At 37.7% G+C, this 20,527-nt stretch overlaps 1 protein-coding gene across 1 annotated transcript in view; it reads left to right on the forward strand.

Annotated features, from left to right (window-relative positions):
* The window catches only part of CDC5L (cell division cycle 5 like), a 45,545-nt gene that overhangs the window by 15,571 nt on the left and 9,447 nt on the right, over nt 1-20,527 (forward strand). Inside the window, exons 10-15 of the mRNA XM_084889809.1 lie at nt 256-418; nt 2,757-2,921; nt 4,619-4,699; nt 5,002-5,244; nt 9,603-9,800; nt 19,633-19,845. Of these exons, the coding sequence (XP_084745935.1) occupies nt 256-418; nt 2,757-2,921; nt 4,619-4,699; nt 5,002-5,244; nt 9,603-9,800; nt 19,633-19,845 (1,063 nt within the window). The remainder of the gene's footprint in view (nt 1-255; nt 419-2,756; nt 2,922-4,618; nt 4,700-5,001; nt 5,245-9,602; nt 9,801-19,632; nt 19,846-20,527) is intronic.

Below are 20,527 nucleotides of genomic sequence, written 5' to 3' on the forward strand. Positions count from 1 at the left end.
CTTAGGAAGGCAAGTAATGTCAAATATAATGACTTTATTTCAAGTCATTAAAATAAAGATACTGTGTGTAAATAATAATAAGCTAGTTGAGCCAATCCTTTATTTTAATCTAGAGATCTAACCTAAAACCAGATAGGGTGACAGAATTTTTGGAATCTTCATTGTTTTCCTTGTAAAGTAATTTGTGAAAAGCATTTGAAGGCACAGTACAAATAAAAGCGGTACTTTTATTAATTAGAATTTTTGTCTTTCTAGGACTCCCTCTCATGGATCAGAAGGGCTGACCCCCCGGAGTGGGACAACTCCCAAACCAGTTGTTAACTCCACCCCCGGCAGAACTCCTCTTCGAGACAAGTTAAACATCAATCCTGAGGATGGAATGGCAGACTACAATGATCCCTCTTATGTGAAGCAGATGGTACATGTCATTTCTGTTTAATATCTTTAAAAAAATTTTTTTTGGTATCTTATGGCTGCCAAATTAAAATTCCCTCCCTCCCTAGTCAGTGCATATTACTTATATCTTAAGAATCTACACACCTGTGGATGTCAGCAGAGGAAAATGATTTGCAGTACTTAATCTCATGTCTGTTTTTTCTTACTCTTAACATGTTTGTGAGTTTTGATTATGTCTGTAGTAATACTTGTATCTTTTATGATTTTAATTTTTATCATTTACTTGAATACTTGAATGGTACATTTATTTATTTAAAAAAATATATATTTTATTGATTTTTTACAGAGAGGAAAGGAGAGAGATAGAGAGCTAGAAATGTCAATGAGAGAGAAACATCGACCAGCTGCCTCTTGCACACCCCCTACTGGGGATGTGCCCGCAACCAACGTACATGCCCCTGACCGGAATCGAACCTGGGACCTTTCAGTCCGCAGACCGACGCTCTACCACTGAGCCAAAACGGTTTGGGCATGAATGGTACATTTATTTTTATATATTTTATTATTATTTAAAAATATTTTAAAATTGATTTTAGAGAGGAAAGGAGAGGGAGAGAGAGATAGAAACATCAATGAAGAGAGAGAATCATTGATCAGCTGCCTCCTGCATGCCCCACACTGGGGGTCATGCCCACAACCCAGGCATATGCTCTGAACAGGAATCAAACTGTGACCTCCTGGTTCATAGTTCAATGCTCAACCACTGAGCCATGCCAGCTGGGCGATACATTTATGTATTTTTTAAAATTTTTATTTTTGTAAAATAAATTGTTAGTTTTGAACACCTCAAATCAGATTTTGACCCTTGATTCCTGTTAGCTCTCTACTTCAAGGACAAATCTAGATCTCAAAATTTGATGTTTATTGCTGATCTTAGTAAAGGTTTCTTTCATATGTTTTGCATAGTGATGTAGAAAGGTAATGATCAAAATGAAGGTTGACCCTAGCTGGCATGGCTTAGTGGATCGAGTGTTAGCCTGTGGACCAAAGAGTCCTGGGTTCGATTCTGGTCAAGGGCATGTGCCTTTGTTGCAGGCTCCTCCCAGACCTGGGCCCTTGTCAGGGCATATATAGGAGGCAACCAATTGATGTGTTTTCCTCATATCGATGTTTCTCTCTCTCTTTTCTACTCTCCCTAAAAATCAATGGGAAAATATCCTTGGGTGAGGATTAACAAAATAAATAAATAAATAAATAAATAAATAAGGTTGCAGTTTTGCTCAGCCATAATAATGCTTTTATTACATCACTGTTAGGCTTTATTATGATGCCATAGAAAATCATTGTGAGATATTTATTTTTATAATAAGTTATAATGATGTTGGCCTGTTTTCATTTTACAAATTCTAACTTCATCTATAGATTTGGTTAGAGTTTTTTTAAGTGGTGAAAATTGATATCAACTAATGCCAACTCTGAATGGCGACGTAAGAATTAAATGAAGAATATAGGTAATGTGTGCAAAGCACAGATCTAGACACTTCTGGGGATCTAAAGTTGAGTAAAGATGTCCTTTGTCTTAAAGAAGTTTATACTCTGGAGAGATTGGCAGGACTAAAGCAAGTTAAAAAATAATTGTAATATAAGAACAAAGTAAGCTCTTTGAGTAAAACCAGCCTGCTTAGTTAGGGTGGCCAAGGAAAGGATTAATAGTTGTTGGGTGAGAACTAGTAAAGCCTTCATTGACAAGATGTGCTCAGAAGGAAGGTGGTGGCTGTTCCAGATGGAGGCCACAACGTGAGTGTGGAGAGTGTTTTTAGCAACTCATCTGGTCTTTACACGTAGCAAACGTGTAATGGAGCAGTGGGGAGTGAGATTGGAAAGGTGAGCTGAGGATATACTGGGGAAAACTTTGGGCCCATTGGACTGTTTTTTGGCTTGCATATGATCTAGTCTTTCTATTAAAAATATATGCACACACAAATCAGACATCTTTTCAGATTAGATTTTTACTAGTCGGAGGATAAATTGACTTTTGAACTTGTTCTTTTGATTGTTACTAAATTTGTGTCAGCAATGTTTTCCTTAACTGGAAACCCTGAAGGACTTCTTTTTTTTTTGCCCCTGCAGAGGTACTTCCCAAACCTTCTATTAGAATATATCAGAGTAACTCCCACTGATTCCAAATTGATTTGTCTTAATGTACGGAAGAAACGGAGATAGAAATTTAAAAACTTGTCTCAAATCTGAAGTTAGGATCATTTTTTAAAATTAAAATTAAGCTAGTTATATTTTAGGAATTCATAATATATTGGTTGGTTAATGTATATGAATTGAGAAAGATTGACTTTTTTCTACAGGAAAGAGAGTCTCGTGAACACCTCCGTTTAGGGTTGATGGGTCTTCCTGCACCTAAGAATGACTTTGAAATTGTTCTACCAGAAAATGCTGAGAAGGAGCTGGAAGACCGTGAAATAGATGATACATACATTGAAGATGCTGCTGACGTGGATGCACGAAAGCAGGTGGGTAACTGTGCTGGAAAGGAAGGAAGTGTGAGTTTGCTGAATGTGTCAGTGGGCTGAAAGAATGAAGAATGGCCATTAAATATCTCAAGATCTCTACCTATGAATTTTTTCAATATTTAAAAAACCCTAACGTAAACTACTTATATCAGTAATAATATATACTCATATCCTGTATAATAAAAGGCTAATATGCAAATCAAACAAATGGTGAAATGACCGGTTGTTGTGATGCATACTGACCACCAGGCGGCAGACGCTCAGTGCAGGAGCTGCCCCTTGGTGGTCAGTGCACTCTCACGGGGGAAATGCCACTCAGCCAAAAGCCTGGCCCAGGGCTGGTGAAGCACAGCAGCGGTTGTGGGAGCCTCTCCCGCCCCTGCGGAAGCGCTAAAGATGTATGACTGCTGGCTTAGGCCCTTCCCCACAGTGAGCGGGCATAAGATGTCGGCCGGACATCTCCTGAGGTTTCCTGGACTGCAAGAAGGCACAGTCCGGGCTGAGGGTACCCCCCCCCCCCCCCCCCCACACACACACACACACACCTGAGTGCACGAATTTTGTGCTCCAGGCCTCTAGTAATTAATAATATACTCAGAATATTCTATCTTGATAGGCATTCTTAAAGTGTGTGTGTGTGTGTGTGTGTGTGTGTGTGTGTGTGTGTAAAATCAATTTAAGTATCCTTTGTCAAATTCATTATGCTTTCTTAAAATACACATAAATAGTCTTTTAGACATTGCTTTTTACTCTAGCCAAGAGTTACTGATCAGTCTTAAAAACAAGTACATTTTGGATTGGTTGAGTAAATGGTTTTAGATCAGTGTAAACTAATAAAAAATGTGGATTTGGAAATTTAGAGAGTGTGCCAGAATAATAATAGCAACGCTTTGTATTAACATATCTTACAGTTACTTTCTCATTCACACATAATGACTTGGTGATTTAAATAAAATAGGTATCTGTATTAGCTTCATTTTAGAAGTGAGCAAACAGGCGCAGGTGAATTAAGTTAATCTTAGCAAGTCTCGTGGCTGGTGACTCTTGAACTAAAACTGAGATTGAGTGACCCTTTAAGAAATTCTTGCAGCCTAGTTCAGGATGGATTTGAAGTTGAATAATTTCATGGGATTAGAGTGAAAATGGCATCATTGGAAATTGTATTTTAGAGGAAACCACATAAATATGCTTTTGGGTGGGAATATAGGGTAATACTTTTTGTGTTTAGTTCTTATAGTGACTTTGAGATACATTTAGCCAGAAATGGTGAGAGATTCTAATGTGCTACCTCCACATTCTTCATAATTTGAGAATCAGGAAACAAGACATTCATTTGCTGGATTTTTAAATTAAACAAAGGTAGCTTTGGGTGCATGAAAAGGGTTGTGTTGCAGGAGGAATAGTCACCTAAAATTTCAGATTCTGATTTACACAAGAAAAGGATAATTATCTGATGGATATAGCATGTAAATTTGGAGCATACTCTGGTAGATGTTGGAAGTTCTTAATTGCTGTTTTACTGAGAGAACAGATTAGATTAATTTCTATTGCCTTATATGGCCTTCCTGCAAACTTACAGATGTCTAGAGTTCCAGCTCTTGGACATACATGTTCTTATAGACTGAAGTGTTTTCAACTGTATTAAAATGTGTTAAATACTTTGTAATGCCAATAATGGATATAAAATAACTTTTTAGGCCATACGAGATGCAGAACGTGTAAAGGAAATGAAGCGAATGCATAAAGCTGTCCAGAAAGATCTTCCAAGACCTTCAGAAGTAAGTGTTAGAATTTTTGGTTGGGGAAGTTTTAAGTTTTTTTTTTTCTTTTTTTTTTTTTCATGTGATTGATTTCTTTTTATAATTCATAAAGTTTTATAAAACAAAATTTTATCTACTGCCTAGAATTTGGTACAGAATTTCTCAGATCTAGGCCCTGAACAAAAGAGTATTTAAAAGGAAGGAAAAAAGGATTTTTTTTGAAAATGTATAACTGCTGTTTAATTTATGCTAGAACAAGTAATAATGTTAGTATATTGCAGTGAATATGTTTGGTAATTTTACTTGTTTTACAATTTTAGGTAAATGAAACTATTCTAAGACCCTTAAATGTAGAACCACCGTTAACAGATTTACAGAAAAGTGAAGAACTAATCAAAAAAGAAATGATCACAATGCTTCATTATGACCTTCTACATCACCCTTATGAACCATCTGGAAATAAAAAAGGAAAACCTGTAGGATTTGCTACCAATAATTCAGAGCATGTTGCCTATCTGGAACATAACCCTTATGAAAAGTTCGCTAAAGAAGAGCTGAAAAAGGTATGATTGAGTGGAATATTTCTGTCTTGAGATTTAAGTAGTTTGATGCCATGTATCATGGGCAAATATTAACTTTTTCCCCCATACTGATATTCATGGATATTCTCCTCCATCAACCCTACCCCCCAATGTTCAGCGATAAGTCTTTATTATATCAACACTGGCTCTGGTAATGATATTTAGAGATTAAGCTTTTATTTATTCAAATAAAGGAAATATATTTTACTGAATTTATTTCCCTTACATGATTTCTCTGTCCTTTTGGATATAAGGAAAAAAATATTTTCTAGTAGGAAGTCTTTCCTGCCTCTTCTTCCATATTATTCTTTCTGCTCTGACAGAGCAAATGGCTATGATTATGAATAGAAATCTGTACAATGGTGTAAGAAAATACAGTTGGCTTCATGGAAGCAGAGTGGTCATTAGCTTAAAAGTCATTATCTCTGAGAGGCAATGATTAGAATGGCCTAAATGTACAATTGGGGGAAAACAAGATTCTTTTTTTCTGTCTTTCCTCCTGCACTTTTCCTCTCTCTTTCTTTGTCTTACTTTGTATTTTTCTTATAGCTTAAGTGATACATGTTTATTATAGGATTTTTAGAAAATAGAGAAAGGGAGGAGGCTTTAGATTATTTCAAAATTTGCCCCTGATTTCTGAATATCCTTGATTTATTTATTTTTAAATGCGTGAAGTTGGAACTTGACATCTGCTGAGTGACTATGCTGCAGTAATCACATTTAATTATTGAACTGGAGCTGAGAATTAGACTGTGAACTTGATATTTCTAGAGTTTTTTCTCTTTTTAGACTGGAAACATGAGGGAAGGGTGGTATTAAAGAAATAAGCTTTTCTACACCTTAGCTGGTTTTCTCAGGGGATAGGGCATCGGCCCGTGGATTGAAGGATCCTGGGTTTGATTCCAGTCAAGGGCACATGCCCAGGTTGTGGTCTCAATCCCCAGATGGGGGCATGCAGAAGTCAATTGATCAATGATTCTCTCTCACCATTGATGTTTCTGTCTCTCCCTCTCCCTTCCTCTCTGAAATCAATAAGAATAAATAAATTAAAAAAAAAGAAAAAGAAAGAAATAAGCCAAAACCAGTTTGGCTCAGTGGATAGAGTGTCAGCCTGCGGACTGAAAGATCCCGGGTTCGATTCCTGTCAAGGGCATGTACCTTGGTTGTGGGCACATCCCCAGTAGGAGGTGTGCAAAGAGGCAGCTGACCAGTGATTCTCTCTCATCGATGTTTCTAACTCTCTATCCCTCTCTCTTCCTCTCTGTAAAAAATCAATAAAATATTTAAAAAAAAAAAAAGAAAAAGAAAAGAAATAAGCTTTTGTAAAATTATTGTATGTATGGACACCTGAAATAAGGAGCACATCTGCCCTATTTCAGGTGTGGCTCAGTTGCTTGGAGCATCATTCCCATACACCAATAAATTTTGGGTTCAATTCTCAGTCAGGGCACATACCTAGGTTGCAGGTTTGATCCCCAGGTGGGAGAACATAGGGCAGGCAACTGATTGATATTCTCCCTGACATCAGTGTTTCTTCTCTTTCTCTCGTACCCTTCCCCTCTCCCTCTCCCTTCCTCCTTCTCTCCCTTCCTCTTTCTCTTTAAAATCAATTCATGTCCTTGATTGAGGATTAAAAAAGAAAAATAAAGGATCACATCATTGCTAATGGAGATTCTGTAGGGGATAGATTATAATACATTTTTAATTAAAAAGTGTTAACCCTTACCTGATATTTTTTCCATTTTCTTTTTTTTAAGAGAGAGTGGAAGGGAGAGGGGAGGGGGAGGGGGAGAGAGAGATATGTGAGAGAGCAACATCAATTAGTTGCCTCCTGCAACTGCCCCATCCAGGCCAGCGGAGGATTGAACCTGCAACCCAGGCACTTGACTGGGAATGGAACCCAAACCCAGGACCCTTCCCTGCTGGGGCTGATACTTTAGCCACTGAGCCACACTGGCTAGGGCTTAATAAAATTTTGAAAGTAGTAATTATAAATAGTGCTTTAGAATTATTAAAAAACCATTACAAATTAGTTTAAATATTTTTTCATATTTTATTTATTTATAGCTCCATTTTTTCCCAAAAAGAATTTGAAGCAGCTGTTTATCTACCAGATTATTATTTTATTTTAATTTAAGTTCTTTATCGTTGAAAGTGTTACATATGTCTCCTTTTTCCCCCGTTTACCTCTTCCCAGCTACTCTCACCCCTCTATTTAGCGATTTCTTTATGGACAGTTTAAAGATTACTTAGCTCTATTCTCTTTTAATAATGATAGGAGCTAAATTTATAAATTTTTATTATGTACAGTTTCCGAGTGGGATACCATTTCTCTTGCCATAAAGTGTCAACTTTTCATTAAGTGTGTTAAAATTGGTTTGTTTCCATTATTTCCCCTAAGAGGTATTGTTTAAAAATATCAATTATTTATCTTATACTAGTGACCCGGTGCATGAAATTCACGCACGGGAGGGGGGGTGTTCCCTCAGCCCAGCCTGCACCCTCTCACAATCTAGGACTTCCTGGCACCTAACCACTGAGCTGCCTGCCTGCCTGCTTGCCCCTAACTGCCTCTGCCTGCCTTCCTGGTTGCCCCCAACTGCCCTCCCCTGCTGGCCTGATCTTGCTCCCATCTGCTCTCCCCTGCTGGCCTGATCACCCCTAACTGCCCCCCCCCACCTCCCCACTTCAGGCCTGATCTCCTCCCCAATTGCCCTCCTCTGCTGGTCAATTTGGTTCTGATTGGTTGGTTTCTATGCCAGTCAGCGTCTCCAGGCCTGTCTCTGGGCCTGATCATAGAAGCGGGGCTGATCAGCAGTTCCTGGAGAGAAACAGAGTTGCAGCTGCTTGTGAAGCCTGGAGAGAAAGAGAGAGGCGACGGATGATCAACAGCTGCCATGGAGGCTGTGGATCAGACCCTGCCTCTCTCTTTGGGCTTCACTCTGGGCCTGATCCGCAGTCCCCGTGGCAGTCAGTGCTGGGTTACCACAACCCAGCACTGACTGCAGGACTGATTTCCAGTCGGAGCCTTCGGTTGTTTTGGACATATGGACCTTGGGTTTTTATATATTAGGATAGATGTGGTTTTTATATTTTTTGTTTAAATTTTTTGGTATGCTGATCATTTCTCTTAATTTTACATATTTTCATCTGTTTATTTTCTGATATTGATTGGTACAATCTATAGAATGATTGAATGCTTTCTATAAAGCCCAAAAAGAGATTGTCAGTTTTTCATGAGCCATGAAGCAGAAGGCTGGAAGAAGTTCATGTGGTATGCCCACAGAATCTGGGTGTCTGGTGTTGAGCTACGCCAGTGGTTGGCAAACTCATTAGTCAAGAGAGCCCAATATCAACAGTACAATGATTGAAATTTCTTTTGAGCCAAATTTTTTAAACTTAAGCTTCTTCTAATGCCACTTTTTCAAAATGGACTCGCCCAGGCCATGGTATTTTGTGGAAGAGCCACACTCAAGGGGCCAAAGAGCCACATGTGGCTCATGAGCTGCAGTTTGCCAACCATGGGGCTACGCACTCTAAGTGTATTATCCCCATTTTAGAGATGAGAAATGGGAGATGATAAGCAAGTTCAAACAGCTACTTAAAATGGAAAAGCTGTGGTTTGAAGCCAGGCCTGTACAACTCCCCTCCCACCTCCTCATTCTGTTATTTTGAACTGTTTCTTTAGCAGTGAGCAAAAACTGGCCTATGACCCATCAGTATTTGACTTGTGCCCCCAATCTCATTCTCTAGCAATGTCAGGGACATTCTTTCAGATGAGAACAAAGGCATGTGTCAAAAAATGCCTGATTCCCTTCTATGATCATGTGAAGTCCTTCGGGTAGATAGGGATAGTAGAGTGGAAGCCTTGATGATGTTTGGCTTGAACACGATCCTGCTTTGTCTGCTAACTAATTATATGTTTTTGGAGAAAGTATTTCACCTCTTTGAGCCTTAGTGACATCAACATTAAAATGAGGTTAATATTGGCTACTTTCTAAGGTGGTTGTGGTGTTTGGAGATAATATAGGCAAAACTATTAAATTCAGCTCCTGGCACATAGTAGATACCTGAGAAATGGTAGCTGCTGTTATAATGAGTGAGGGCAAGGTTTGTTTATATTATTGGAGCTACATGAATGCTTGGCTTTTCAGATCAGTCTGCATTGACATAGGCTTCATTACTCATTTTGCTTAGACATTTTCCCCGTTCCAAGAAACAACCAGTCAACTAGAACTCCTTGCTTTTGTCCCAAGGGGAGGAAAAATAGTCTTTAAAGTTCCTAGTTGATGGCAAGTCTTTCTAATACTCAAACTTATTGAAATTATTATCTTAAACAGGCCCAAGATGTCCTGGTACAGGAGATGGAAGTGGTAAAACAAGGTATGAGCCATGGCGAACTCTCAAGTGAAGCTTATAACCAGGTGTGGGAAGAATGCTACAGTCAAGTTTTGTATCTCCCTGGGCAGAGCCGCTACACACGAGCCAACCTAGCAAGCAAAAAGGACAGAATTGAGTCACTTGAAAAGAGGCTTGAGGTTGGTATCTACTTTAAATGTACTTTGATTGAAATAATGAACCAAGTAATACTTCTGAAAACAACTTCAGAAAAATAGACCTGAGATAATTTGCCTTTGCGATTCTTGAGGAAAAACTACACTGAAGTGTTTGGTCTTCTTTGGCTTCCTTTTTTCATTGGATTTTCATGAGTTCTTGCCTTCATGATGAAGAGTAGCCTCCAAGTTGGCCACAGGTCAATCAGAACCTTTAAGATATGGAAACAAGGAGCCAAGACATTAACACTAGCCCTAGCCAGTTTAGCTCAGTGGATAGAGCATGGGTCTGCGGACCGAAGGGTCCTAGGTTAGATTCCAGTCAAGGGCAGGTACCTCGGTTGCAGGCTCAATCCCTGGCCCCAGGTTGGGGTGCATGTGGGATGCAACTAATCCATGTGTCTCTCACCTTGATGTTTCTCTGTCACTCTCTCTTCCTTCCATTCTTTCTAAAAATCAATTGAAAAATACCCTCAGGTAAGGATTAACAACAATAAAGTTAACACTAGTCACTCAGAACAATGTAGATAAGTGCTAGAATAGTTTGTTTTCTCTAAGAAGGAAACTTAGTGGTTCCAAAGAGCCTTTTTCTAAAACCAAAAGCGCACATTTAGCCCTAGCTGGTTTGGCTCAGTGGACAGAGTAGACAGAGTGTTGGCCTCTGGACTGAAGAGTCTTCAGTTTGATTCTGGTCAAGGCCACGTGCCCCGGTTGCTGGCTCAATTCCAAGTAGGGGGTGTGCAGGAGACAGTCCATCAGTGATGCTTCTTTCCCTCTCCCCTTCTCTCTGAAATTAGTAAAAATTTATTTTGAAAAAAGCACATTTACAAAACTTTACCTTTTGTTCATCCTCTGATTCCTGTGAGTTTGTTACAAAGAGAGTGCTGAGTTGGATTATCCAGACAATGGCCTCCATGATTTTTCATGTTTGTGAAAATGTTGAAATGTACCAGATGGGAGTTTCATGACATGTGGTTTCTTAATATTGTCTGCATTTTTTGAAGTGCAGAATCCGTGTAGGCATTTTGCCAGTGGCATGCAAATTGTGGTTCATGGACCACTAGGCTGCCTTGTGGATTCTTAATGGTGGTCTTCAGGGATGCTTCTGAGGCCAAGTTGTAATGGCAAGGAGAAAGGGTGCTTCATGCAATCACATTATGCAATTTTCTCTAATGTGATTGCCAGTTTCTCTTTACAGCAAGCATATTTGAAAATATTTTTATTTAGGGTTAAAATAAAAAAATGATAAAATTACTGGTGTGGTCAGGGCTATGTAGGGCTAGGGAAAGGAGCAGGAAAAAGGAAAAAAGCAATACATTTTTAAAATTCTGGAATGTAAGGTCTTTTTTTTTTTTTTTTTCCTCCTCATCAGAGGAAAAAGGGAGGGAGGGAGGGAGAGAAAGAGAGAGAAACAGAAACATGATTGGTTGCCTCCCATATACACCTCGACTAAGATTTGAACCCTCAACCTTTTGGTGTATAGGACGATGCACCTGGCCAGGGTATAAAGACCTTTTTAATTGAAGTATAGTTGACATACAATATAATATTAGTTTCAGTTGTACAACATTGTGATTTGATACTTTTGTACCTTACAAAGTGGTCACCACGAGCAGTCTCCTGATAGTCTGTCACAGTACAAAGTTACTCTGATGATATAGATTGTATTCCCTAACTCTGTTATATTCCTGTGATTTACAGGTTTCAATTATGTTTGTACCCTTCATCTTTTTGCCCATCCTCCCATCACTCAACTCTCTGGCACCAATCAGTTTTACTTCATATGAGTCTGTTTGTTCCTTTGCTTATTTTTTTAGAGTCCGCTTATAAGTGAATTGTTTGTCATTCTCTGATTTATTTCACCCAGCATATACCCTCTAGGTCCATACATGTTGTCACAAATGGCAAAATACCGTGTTTTTTTTTTCCTGTGGCTAATATTACATTACACACACACACACACACACACACATTTATACTAACAAAAGCCTAGATCGCGTTTCACCCTCGTTTCATCACAAGATGGCCGCCACAGAGATGGCCACCCCCATGTCGTCACAAAATGGCCATGTCATCACAAGATCAGGGAAGGGCAGTTGGGGGCCATCAAGTGGGCAGGGGAGGACAATTGGGGTTATCAGGCTGGCAGACGAGGGCAGTTGGAGGTGATTGGTCTGCAGGGGAGGGCAGTTGAAATGGCTGAACTGTATGGTAGCTCTATTTTTAGTTTTTTTGTGGAACCTCCATACTATTTTCCATAGGGTCTGTGCCAATTTACAGTTTCACCAACAATTCACAGAGGTTTCCTTTTTCCACATCTTAACCATTGTTACTTGTCATTTTGATGACAGTCATTCTGGCAGGTGAGATGATATCTCATTGTGGTTTTATATGCATTTCCCTGATAATTAGTGAGGTTGAGCCTCTTTTCATATGTCTGTTTGCCATCTGTATATCTTTGGAGAAATGTCTATTTAGGTCTTCTGCCCATTGGAAGAATATTCATAAAACAGTTTGAAGTAATTTTTCTTTTCTTGACTCCTGGATATTGTTTACCCAACTAGTTACTTCTGCCCATTTTTAATTGGATTACTTTTAATGCTGAATTTTATAAATTCTTTATATTAATTTTGGCTATCAAGCACTTCCCAGATATATCATTTGCAAGTATCTTTTCCCATTTAATAGGTTGTCTTTTTGTTTTGTTTTCTTCACTCTTCAAAAGCTTTTTTGTTTAATGAATCCCATTTGCTTATTTTTTATTTTGTTGCCCTTGCCCCCCCAAAGAAACACATCCAAGAAGAAAAAGTGTTATCTTTTTATTTAAAGTTATTCTAAGTCTTTATTTTTAAGATCACATATATAGGTATGCAATGGCTAATGTTCTCGAACTTCTTTTATCATTTAGTGGGAAATTAGAATTTGTTTTTGAAGTAATTCTCATCTTGGATGGAATCCTAGCAATCCAGTGTTGCTGGTTATTCTGGATGTATTACTAACTTCCAGCAGGGTGTGCTGTTGTTCTGTTTTAATTCACAGAGTCAGGGAAAGTAGAACATCAGTGGTTAAATTTTATGTTTTCTGTTGTGTAGGCTTCATTTCTTATAAATGGTAGTTAGTGTAATTCTGATCTAAGGTCAGCATCATAGTTGATTGGAAAGCTATTTGGAAAGCTTCTTGTAACATGTATATATAAATACTTAGGTCTCTCACTTAGTTAGAAAATCATCTCATTTGAGGTGGGTAAACTCTTTTCTGCCTCAAATGGTAAGGACATTTTGTGCTGTTTAAACTGTAAAAAAAAGTTTTTCCTAAATCTCATTTACTTTGTTGAGGCACTAACTTTCATGACAGCAAATAAATGTGTCACAAAGTGAGTGGTGCCATAAAGTACAGTAATTTTTATGTCTATGTTGAATTGGTCTTGTGAGTTTTGAAGGGAAAAGTACAGAAAGAACCACTGCTGTTCTTTTGGAGATTTATTTGGGTCATTTATAAGCCACCATTAAAAACATGTGGTTCTCTTTGTTCATTTCAGTACCAGGAACTGAAATCTTCCGTTGAACTATTTTTGTTGAAGTATTGGTGATTTTGGAAGAATATTCATAAAACAGTTTGAAGTAATTTTTCTTTTCTTGACTCCTGGATATTGTTTACCCAACTAGTTACTTTTAAAGGATATGTAATCAAATCCTTTAATTTAGTAAGCTGTGCTTATTTCAAATGAAAGTTCATTAAATCTTTAAAAAGAAGAAAAGAGACTCAAAAACCCAAATAAACAATCCCCCATTTTACTGGTATCCATCCCTAATTCAGAACTAGGTTTGTCTTAGCTTATTTTAGTTTTTGAAGATACAATTCTACTGGTTTGAAATACATAAATATTTTATTTCAATTGTGGTAATTCTTTCATCATTTCAGTTGATTGCTAAATTATAAACATTATTCAAAGTTTGTTGTGGGGAATGAGCTCCAGTTGTATTATACAAACTAAATGCTATACTTAAATTATCCTTTCCACTCTTAGGTTCAGGAGATATGCCTTCCTGTGTGAGCACAGTGTACCATAGCAGTCAGTTGTTTGATTTTTGATGCCATGAACTTTGGAACAGTGAATTTAAATTATGGCTCTATCACAGTATATCAAGCAAGATGAAATCCAGCTTTGTCGATGTTGGTGTCTCCTAAATGGATTAAAAAAAAGTACCCAGAGGTTTATATTGGAGCTAGTCTTTGACTCATTACTCATGATTAATATATGACACTCATTTAAAACTAATAGAACCACCTCAGATTTTATGAAGAATGTGGTGGGTGGGTGGTGTAAGAGTCTGTTAATAGAACCAGAATGTAGATACAAGTCAGAAGTAAGTGGGAAAGACTTCTGAATTATAACCAGGTCCATGTATTTTATTCTGCTTTGGAGGCAGAATCCATTTTAGAACCTTGCCAGACATTTGTGTGTAAAATAAGGCAGCAATAGCAAATAGAAATGACAGCTAATATCAGAAAAGGAAAAGTTAGAAAGCATGGCATGTCGATGCCATTTAAGTATGGTAGCAAAAAGTCCTATGAATTTTAATAGCTTCTGTGAGAGCATTATAGGTGTATGGTAGGACGGTAGAGTGATTGCTGTTTATAGAGAAACCCCAAATAAATAAGAAAAGCTTAATTTCTGTTCAGTGTCATTTTATTTTTTTATTTTTTATTTTTTAAATTTTTTTTTTTTTTTTTTTTAAGAGGGATGGCTATACCTAGAAAAGTTTTCACCAGATGGTTAAAAATAAAAGAGCTTTAGTACTTTATTTAATCACATGTTTGGTGAATGTTACTGGGCATATGCTATGTGCCAGCCCATGTGCCAGGCCCGGAGGTACAGCAGGAAACAAGGCAGATGAACGCTCTGCTCCTGCGGACTTCAGATATCTGGGAAACCTTCATGTGGAGAACCTCCCTTTCTGACGATGCCAGATAAATGAGTCATTACTGTATTTGGGAAGTGCAAATAGAATTTGAAGTGTTCTAATTTGTTTCCACTTTAAGTGGAAATAGGAAATCATCTGAAGACATAATTATTTTGAGTGAAATAATTTCCAGTAGGTGCAAAAGTGAAATGAGAAGTCTGAATTTAGGCCTGCTATTAAATTTAATAGTATTTGAAATGGTATCTAAACTGCTGTGTTTAGGAAGTTTGGCTGAAAAGTAGATTTTGTCATGTTCGCTATAAAAATGGAAAGACTTTCCTTAGAGGTGGAAACCAGGTCCAGAAGTAATACTTCTCCCTGTACTTCACTGGCACGGCCAACTTAGTCCAGAAGTATTATGTAACATGGGCTTCTTGGAAATAAAGTAACTTAAAGAACACAGATAACACATTTAACATTCTTCTCAGTGTATTTGTAGAACTCTTTGAGGACCCCTGCCTTAACTGAATGGTTATGTTTCAACAAAATTGGCTGCATAATGGATTCCATTTTCTCAGTAACTTCCATTATAAAGTCAGATGTTGTAGTACAGGAAAAATATTCCTTTAATACTTTAAATAGTGAAAACTTAGGGTAAGGATTAAGTGCGTGGACAATTCTGGGTGGAGGACTATATGTTGTATCTCAGACTTATGCTTATATTGCTGTGTGTGTGTGTGTGTGTGTGTGTGTGTGTGTGTGTGTGTGTGTAGGTGTGTGTGTGTGTAGGTGTGTGATGTGTGTGTTTGGAGGCAAGGGCTTCAGGAGAAGAGTTCCCAGAACTTTGGAATGCTCTGTTTCTGAAGTTCTGGTCTACCATGACCCCTAAAGGCACTGGCAGATGTCTTGGTTGTTCCTAGCTAGACCAGAGATCCCCTTGGCACAACCATGTTGCTTCTTTATGCCTCAGGATTGGTGTTTCATTTCCTAACTTGTGCAGATGTAAAGTGCTAGGCCACTGATTGCTTTGTTGGTACATTCCTGCCTGCAAAGGTGTTTAGTAAGGCTTTGCCTTAGTGCTTAGCTTGCTTTGCAGGGTTACAATCTGACAGACAGTTGCTAACTCTGATAGATGTGACAATAATCACTTATTTGGACCTGCATCTCATCAATATAAAGAAGGTTTGTTGATAAAACTTACTGCTAAATAAGCTGTATAGAGATAAAAGAGCCACTCACGGACTCTTGTTTGCAAACATTTCGATGGTTGAACCACATCTTTACTGGTGTAGGATCATATTGCTGAATGATGGACGGGGAGTGGAGTTGCCATTAACTCTGTATTTATTTTGGGTATCCTTAAACCTGCTTTTCCAGTGGTATAAAGTTATGTTATGGGCCCCAAAGCAAGAGTTTCAGTGAGGGATGCTCTTAATTTTTCTGAACCTCACTGTTGCAGACTAACTGAAGACGGTATTGGAGACCCAAGGATAATGTGTTTATTTTGGAATTACTTAAGCTTAGTAACCTTAACAAACTTAGTGAGTTTGAAAGTAACAATTACACTTTTATAAGTCCCATACAGCCTCCTTTTATAGTGACCCAAGGAAACACTTATGGTTCCACTGATTCATCTCCTGGGGACCATCAGTTTTCCATTGGTCTCTGGCCAGTCTTTTTTAGACAGTTTCTTTTCTATGCATTTAAAAATAACATTTGGGGTGCTTTTCTAAAAATAATACCAGTACTTTAAAGAGAATTTTAAAAAGAAATTTTAAAATTGAAGAAAAGAGCCTACCATCTAGACAATCACAAAATGACATCTTGAGTGTGTGTATTTTCATAGATGTGTGAGTACATATTTATAAGATTACATATGATAGGAAAAAAAAGTTACTATACATAGTATCTGTGGATGAAAGGAGGAAGGTGTTTAAATTGGGATCATCATATATTGCTTTGTTCACTGAATAGTATCAATCGATATATATTAAAGGCAACTATGCAAATTGTCTCCTCGGGAGATCGACCGGAAGACTGGCAGTTTGATTGCTCGCTATGACATGTGCTGACCACCAGGGTGTGGCCCCGAACAAAGGAAGGCCCCAACCGACAGCTGGAAGGCCCCATTTGGCCCTGATTGCTGGCCAGGCCTAGAGACTCTAGCCGTTCATGAATTTCATACACTGGGTCTCTAGTAATATTATAAATATCATTAAAAAATAAAAAGAAACCTGATAACTCGCCCTCATTTAAAGTTAGTGGCAAGGATTAGCTTTGGCGAAATCTCCAAATAATTACACAAGTTATATTCTGCCCAACTTCTTAAAAAGTTGTTAGTAACTTTTTTCCTCTGCAAAATTTTTCTGAGAGATGTTTGTTTTCCTATAGTTTCATAGTTTGTTAAGAATTAAAGAATTATGAATTTAAAAATATAAGTTGGGGAAAGTAAAAGCTTTTCTGAAGTGTCAAATTCTTATAAGTGGGTAGGTACAGGTCATTGTCTAAATCAGGGAAGAGTGATAAGCAGATCCATTAATTATGATTTTGTTTACATGTGTCTGGAATAATTTTTCAGGAAACTGTCTGGTGCAGTAAGCCATTTAGCATAGTTCCACAACTTGAATTTCTTTAGGCATTTTTGCAGTTTGGGGGCTGAGGCAGGGAGGACTTCCATTTTATTAGCAGTGGTGTGGCCTAATATGTTGGACTTTTAAAGTAGGACATAACTGCATAGCTTCATCACTTAGTGGCTGTGTGGGCTAAGGCAAGTTACTTAACCTCTCTGGATCTCAAATTTCTTTATCTGTAATAGTTTTAATGTCATGGAAGTGAGAGTTTGAGATAATGTGCTTAGCAAATAGCAAATGGGAATTTTCTCCCATGTCTTTCAGGTTAGTTCATCCTTACCTAAACCGGGTAAACCTGGTTTTATACGTTTAAGGTAACAAAAAGGAACTTCACCTTGTACAGCATAGAATCAAAACAGCAGGGGGCTGAGTTTTTATTCTATACATTTTGATGAATGTCAGAAATTTGAGATATAGTTGATTTTAGGAGAGAAATTAAGACAGTCTGATTTTGGTTAGTATACATAGATTTTACATAATTAGGAATTTTAATTTAACATATCACATATATGTTTTGGTGTGTTGAAACAGTTGACACACTTGTGCATTTAATGTCTATATTATACTTCATTGTATTAATGTTTTGTGGTTTTTGGTGTATAGTCTTAAAATAATTGACCTTTAGAGTAGAAATTGAATTTGAAAAACCATTTTATTACGGGAATTCCACTTTTTAAGTATTTTTAGTTACTAACTTGATATAGTTGCCTAAATTAAATTAATTTTTCCCATACTTAAATATTTTTAATATAATTTATTTCCATATTTGCTTGGAATCTTTAACACAATATTTTTTTTAAAGAGAATTTAAAGAGAAGAAATATTTGATATGTTAATAGCTGAGAGTTTTCTTTTTTTATATGTATACTAGAGGCCCGATGCATGAAATTTGTGCAAGAGTAGGCTTTCCTTCCCCTGGCTGTCGACATTTCCCTCTGGCACCTGGGACTCAGACTTCCCTCACAGCACCAGCTTCTGGAAGGTCATCTGGTCTAATTAGCATATTATACTTTTTATTATTATAGATTTTTATTGACTTCAGAGAGGAAGGGAAGAGGGAGAGATAGATCGAAACCTCAATGATGAGAGAGAATCATTCATCATCTGCCTCCTGCATGCCCTACACTGGGGATGGAGCTAGCAACCCATCATGTGCCCTTGACTGGGATCGTACCTGGGACCCTTCAGTCCATAGGCCAATGCTCTATCCCACTGAGCCAAACCAGCTAGGGCTTTAGCACATTTGAGCCAAAAGAGTTTCATAAAGCTTGGACTAAAGTAAATGTAATTGTTGATATTAAATGGAAGCTAGCAACTTTGTAGTTTTAAAATCTTTGGTAGTTTGGGAATAATAAATGACTCAACTGTGTGTGAGGTGGTAATTCCCAGATACAAGGTGCCGATTATACTCAGTGCACCTTCATGACTAGATAAACACTTTCTGAGCATAAGTATTATGCTGTTATACCAGTCTAGATGCCCGGTGCACGTAATTTTGTGCACTGGGGGTTGGGGGGTGGGGAGGGGAAGGAGAAGGTGTCCCTCAGCCCTTCCTGCACCCTCTCGAAGCCCTGGGACCCCTCGCTCTTTGTTGCCTGCAGCGGCTTTAGAATTTTGTTCAAATCTTTCTTCTGTTAATTATCCCTCTCCTGTTCTTTTGTGAGTTTATATATTTTTAATTCTTTTAATTTTAGAATGGTTTGAGGAGGCATCCCACCTGTGCTCAATATGCATATTTAATAGAAAACTATCATTTTTTTCTTAATTTTATCGTGTTCTTTCACTTCTCAAAAATTAAAAAATTGTGTTGACAAATGTGATACTCTTTTTCCTTAATGGGTTATATGCCAAATTTAGGGTTTTGATATTATAAAAATAACCTAGTAATTTTATAGCTTGAAGACTTAGGTTTTGATCACAGCTATTAAAAATGTATATGTATAATGTAGAAGTACATTTTTGAGCTGTAGGTGGTAAAAATGAGTTACTACCAGTTCTAAAATCAATGCAGATTAATGATAGCTGAAGTTATTTTCAGAAGTAGAGATTAGTTTTTCCATACTATGAAGTTTAAGCCTGCCTTTGCGATTGAATCATGGGTGAAATTATTATAAATGCTATAAAATCCTTCAGGTGCAACACAGATCCTTCTTAAGCCTGATTTTGTGTATGATAGCTGAAGAATAAGGAACTGCAGTGTGCTGCTGCTCTGAAGTAGTGCTGTCTCTGTAGTCCTGTTACTTAGCCTGCTTTTCTCATATGTGCTGATGTGATCTCCCCCAGATAAACAGGGGTCACATGACGACAGAAGCCAAGAGAGCTGCGAAGATGGAAAAGAAGATGAAAATTTTGCTTGGGGGTTACCAGTCTCGTGCCATGGGGCTCATGAAACAATTGAATGACTTATGGGACCAAATTGAGCAGGCTTACTTAGAGTTACGCACTTTTGAAGAACTCAAGAAACACGAAGATTCTGCGATTCCCCGGAGGCTAGAGGTACCATTATTGCCTTGCAGCTTTGCTTAGAAAGAGAGCCACATAGAACTATTCAGGGCTTTCCTATATTTATTTCTTTCCTGTGCAGGAAAGACATTTGGTAGTTGATGTTGTCTCGCTTTTTTCAGTCAGAGCTAAACTTTTCTGACCTAGAATTGCCAGGGGTTGGATGGATAGACCAGGCTTTTCCTTCACTAATATTCTGTTTTGTATAAAGATACGTTATGGAATGGAATACGTAACCCTTGAGATTTTATTTTCCCCCTGAAACTAAATTGTATTCCATTCATATAGCTCTCCAAGGTACATTAAACTGATGTCTTTTTGATTGGTAATAGGGTGCTGGGAATATAGGTGCTCATTCCAAAGCATCAAGTTGCTTTGGTCGCATTTAACTTAATTTCCTCAGTCAGTGCACATGATAAAGTGCATTCGTGGGTATCAATAGGATAATAATGGCTTGTTTATTTGAGATAGAGGCATAGATTTTACAAAATGATGGCAGTTAATATAACTAATCAAAGAATGGCCGTAGCATTATTTGTGTTCTAGCTAAAGTAGCCCCTGTTTTTGTTTCTCTTTGGGCAATACTTGCCTCTTAAGGGTCAGGACTGAACTCAGCTGTTCATAGGATGATAAAGTGCCATAAGATCTTTTTAATTTTCATTACTTACATATGAAA

Source organism: Pipistrellus hanaki, assembly GCF_964339955.1.
Source record: "Pipistrellus hanaki genome assembly, chromosome: 7".
NCBI classification, from domain to species: Eukaryota; Metazoa; Chordata; class Mammalia; order Chiroptera; family Vespertilionidae; genus Pipistrellus; species Pipistrellus hanaki.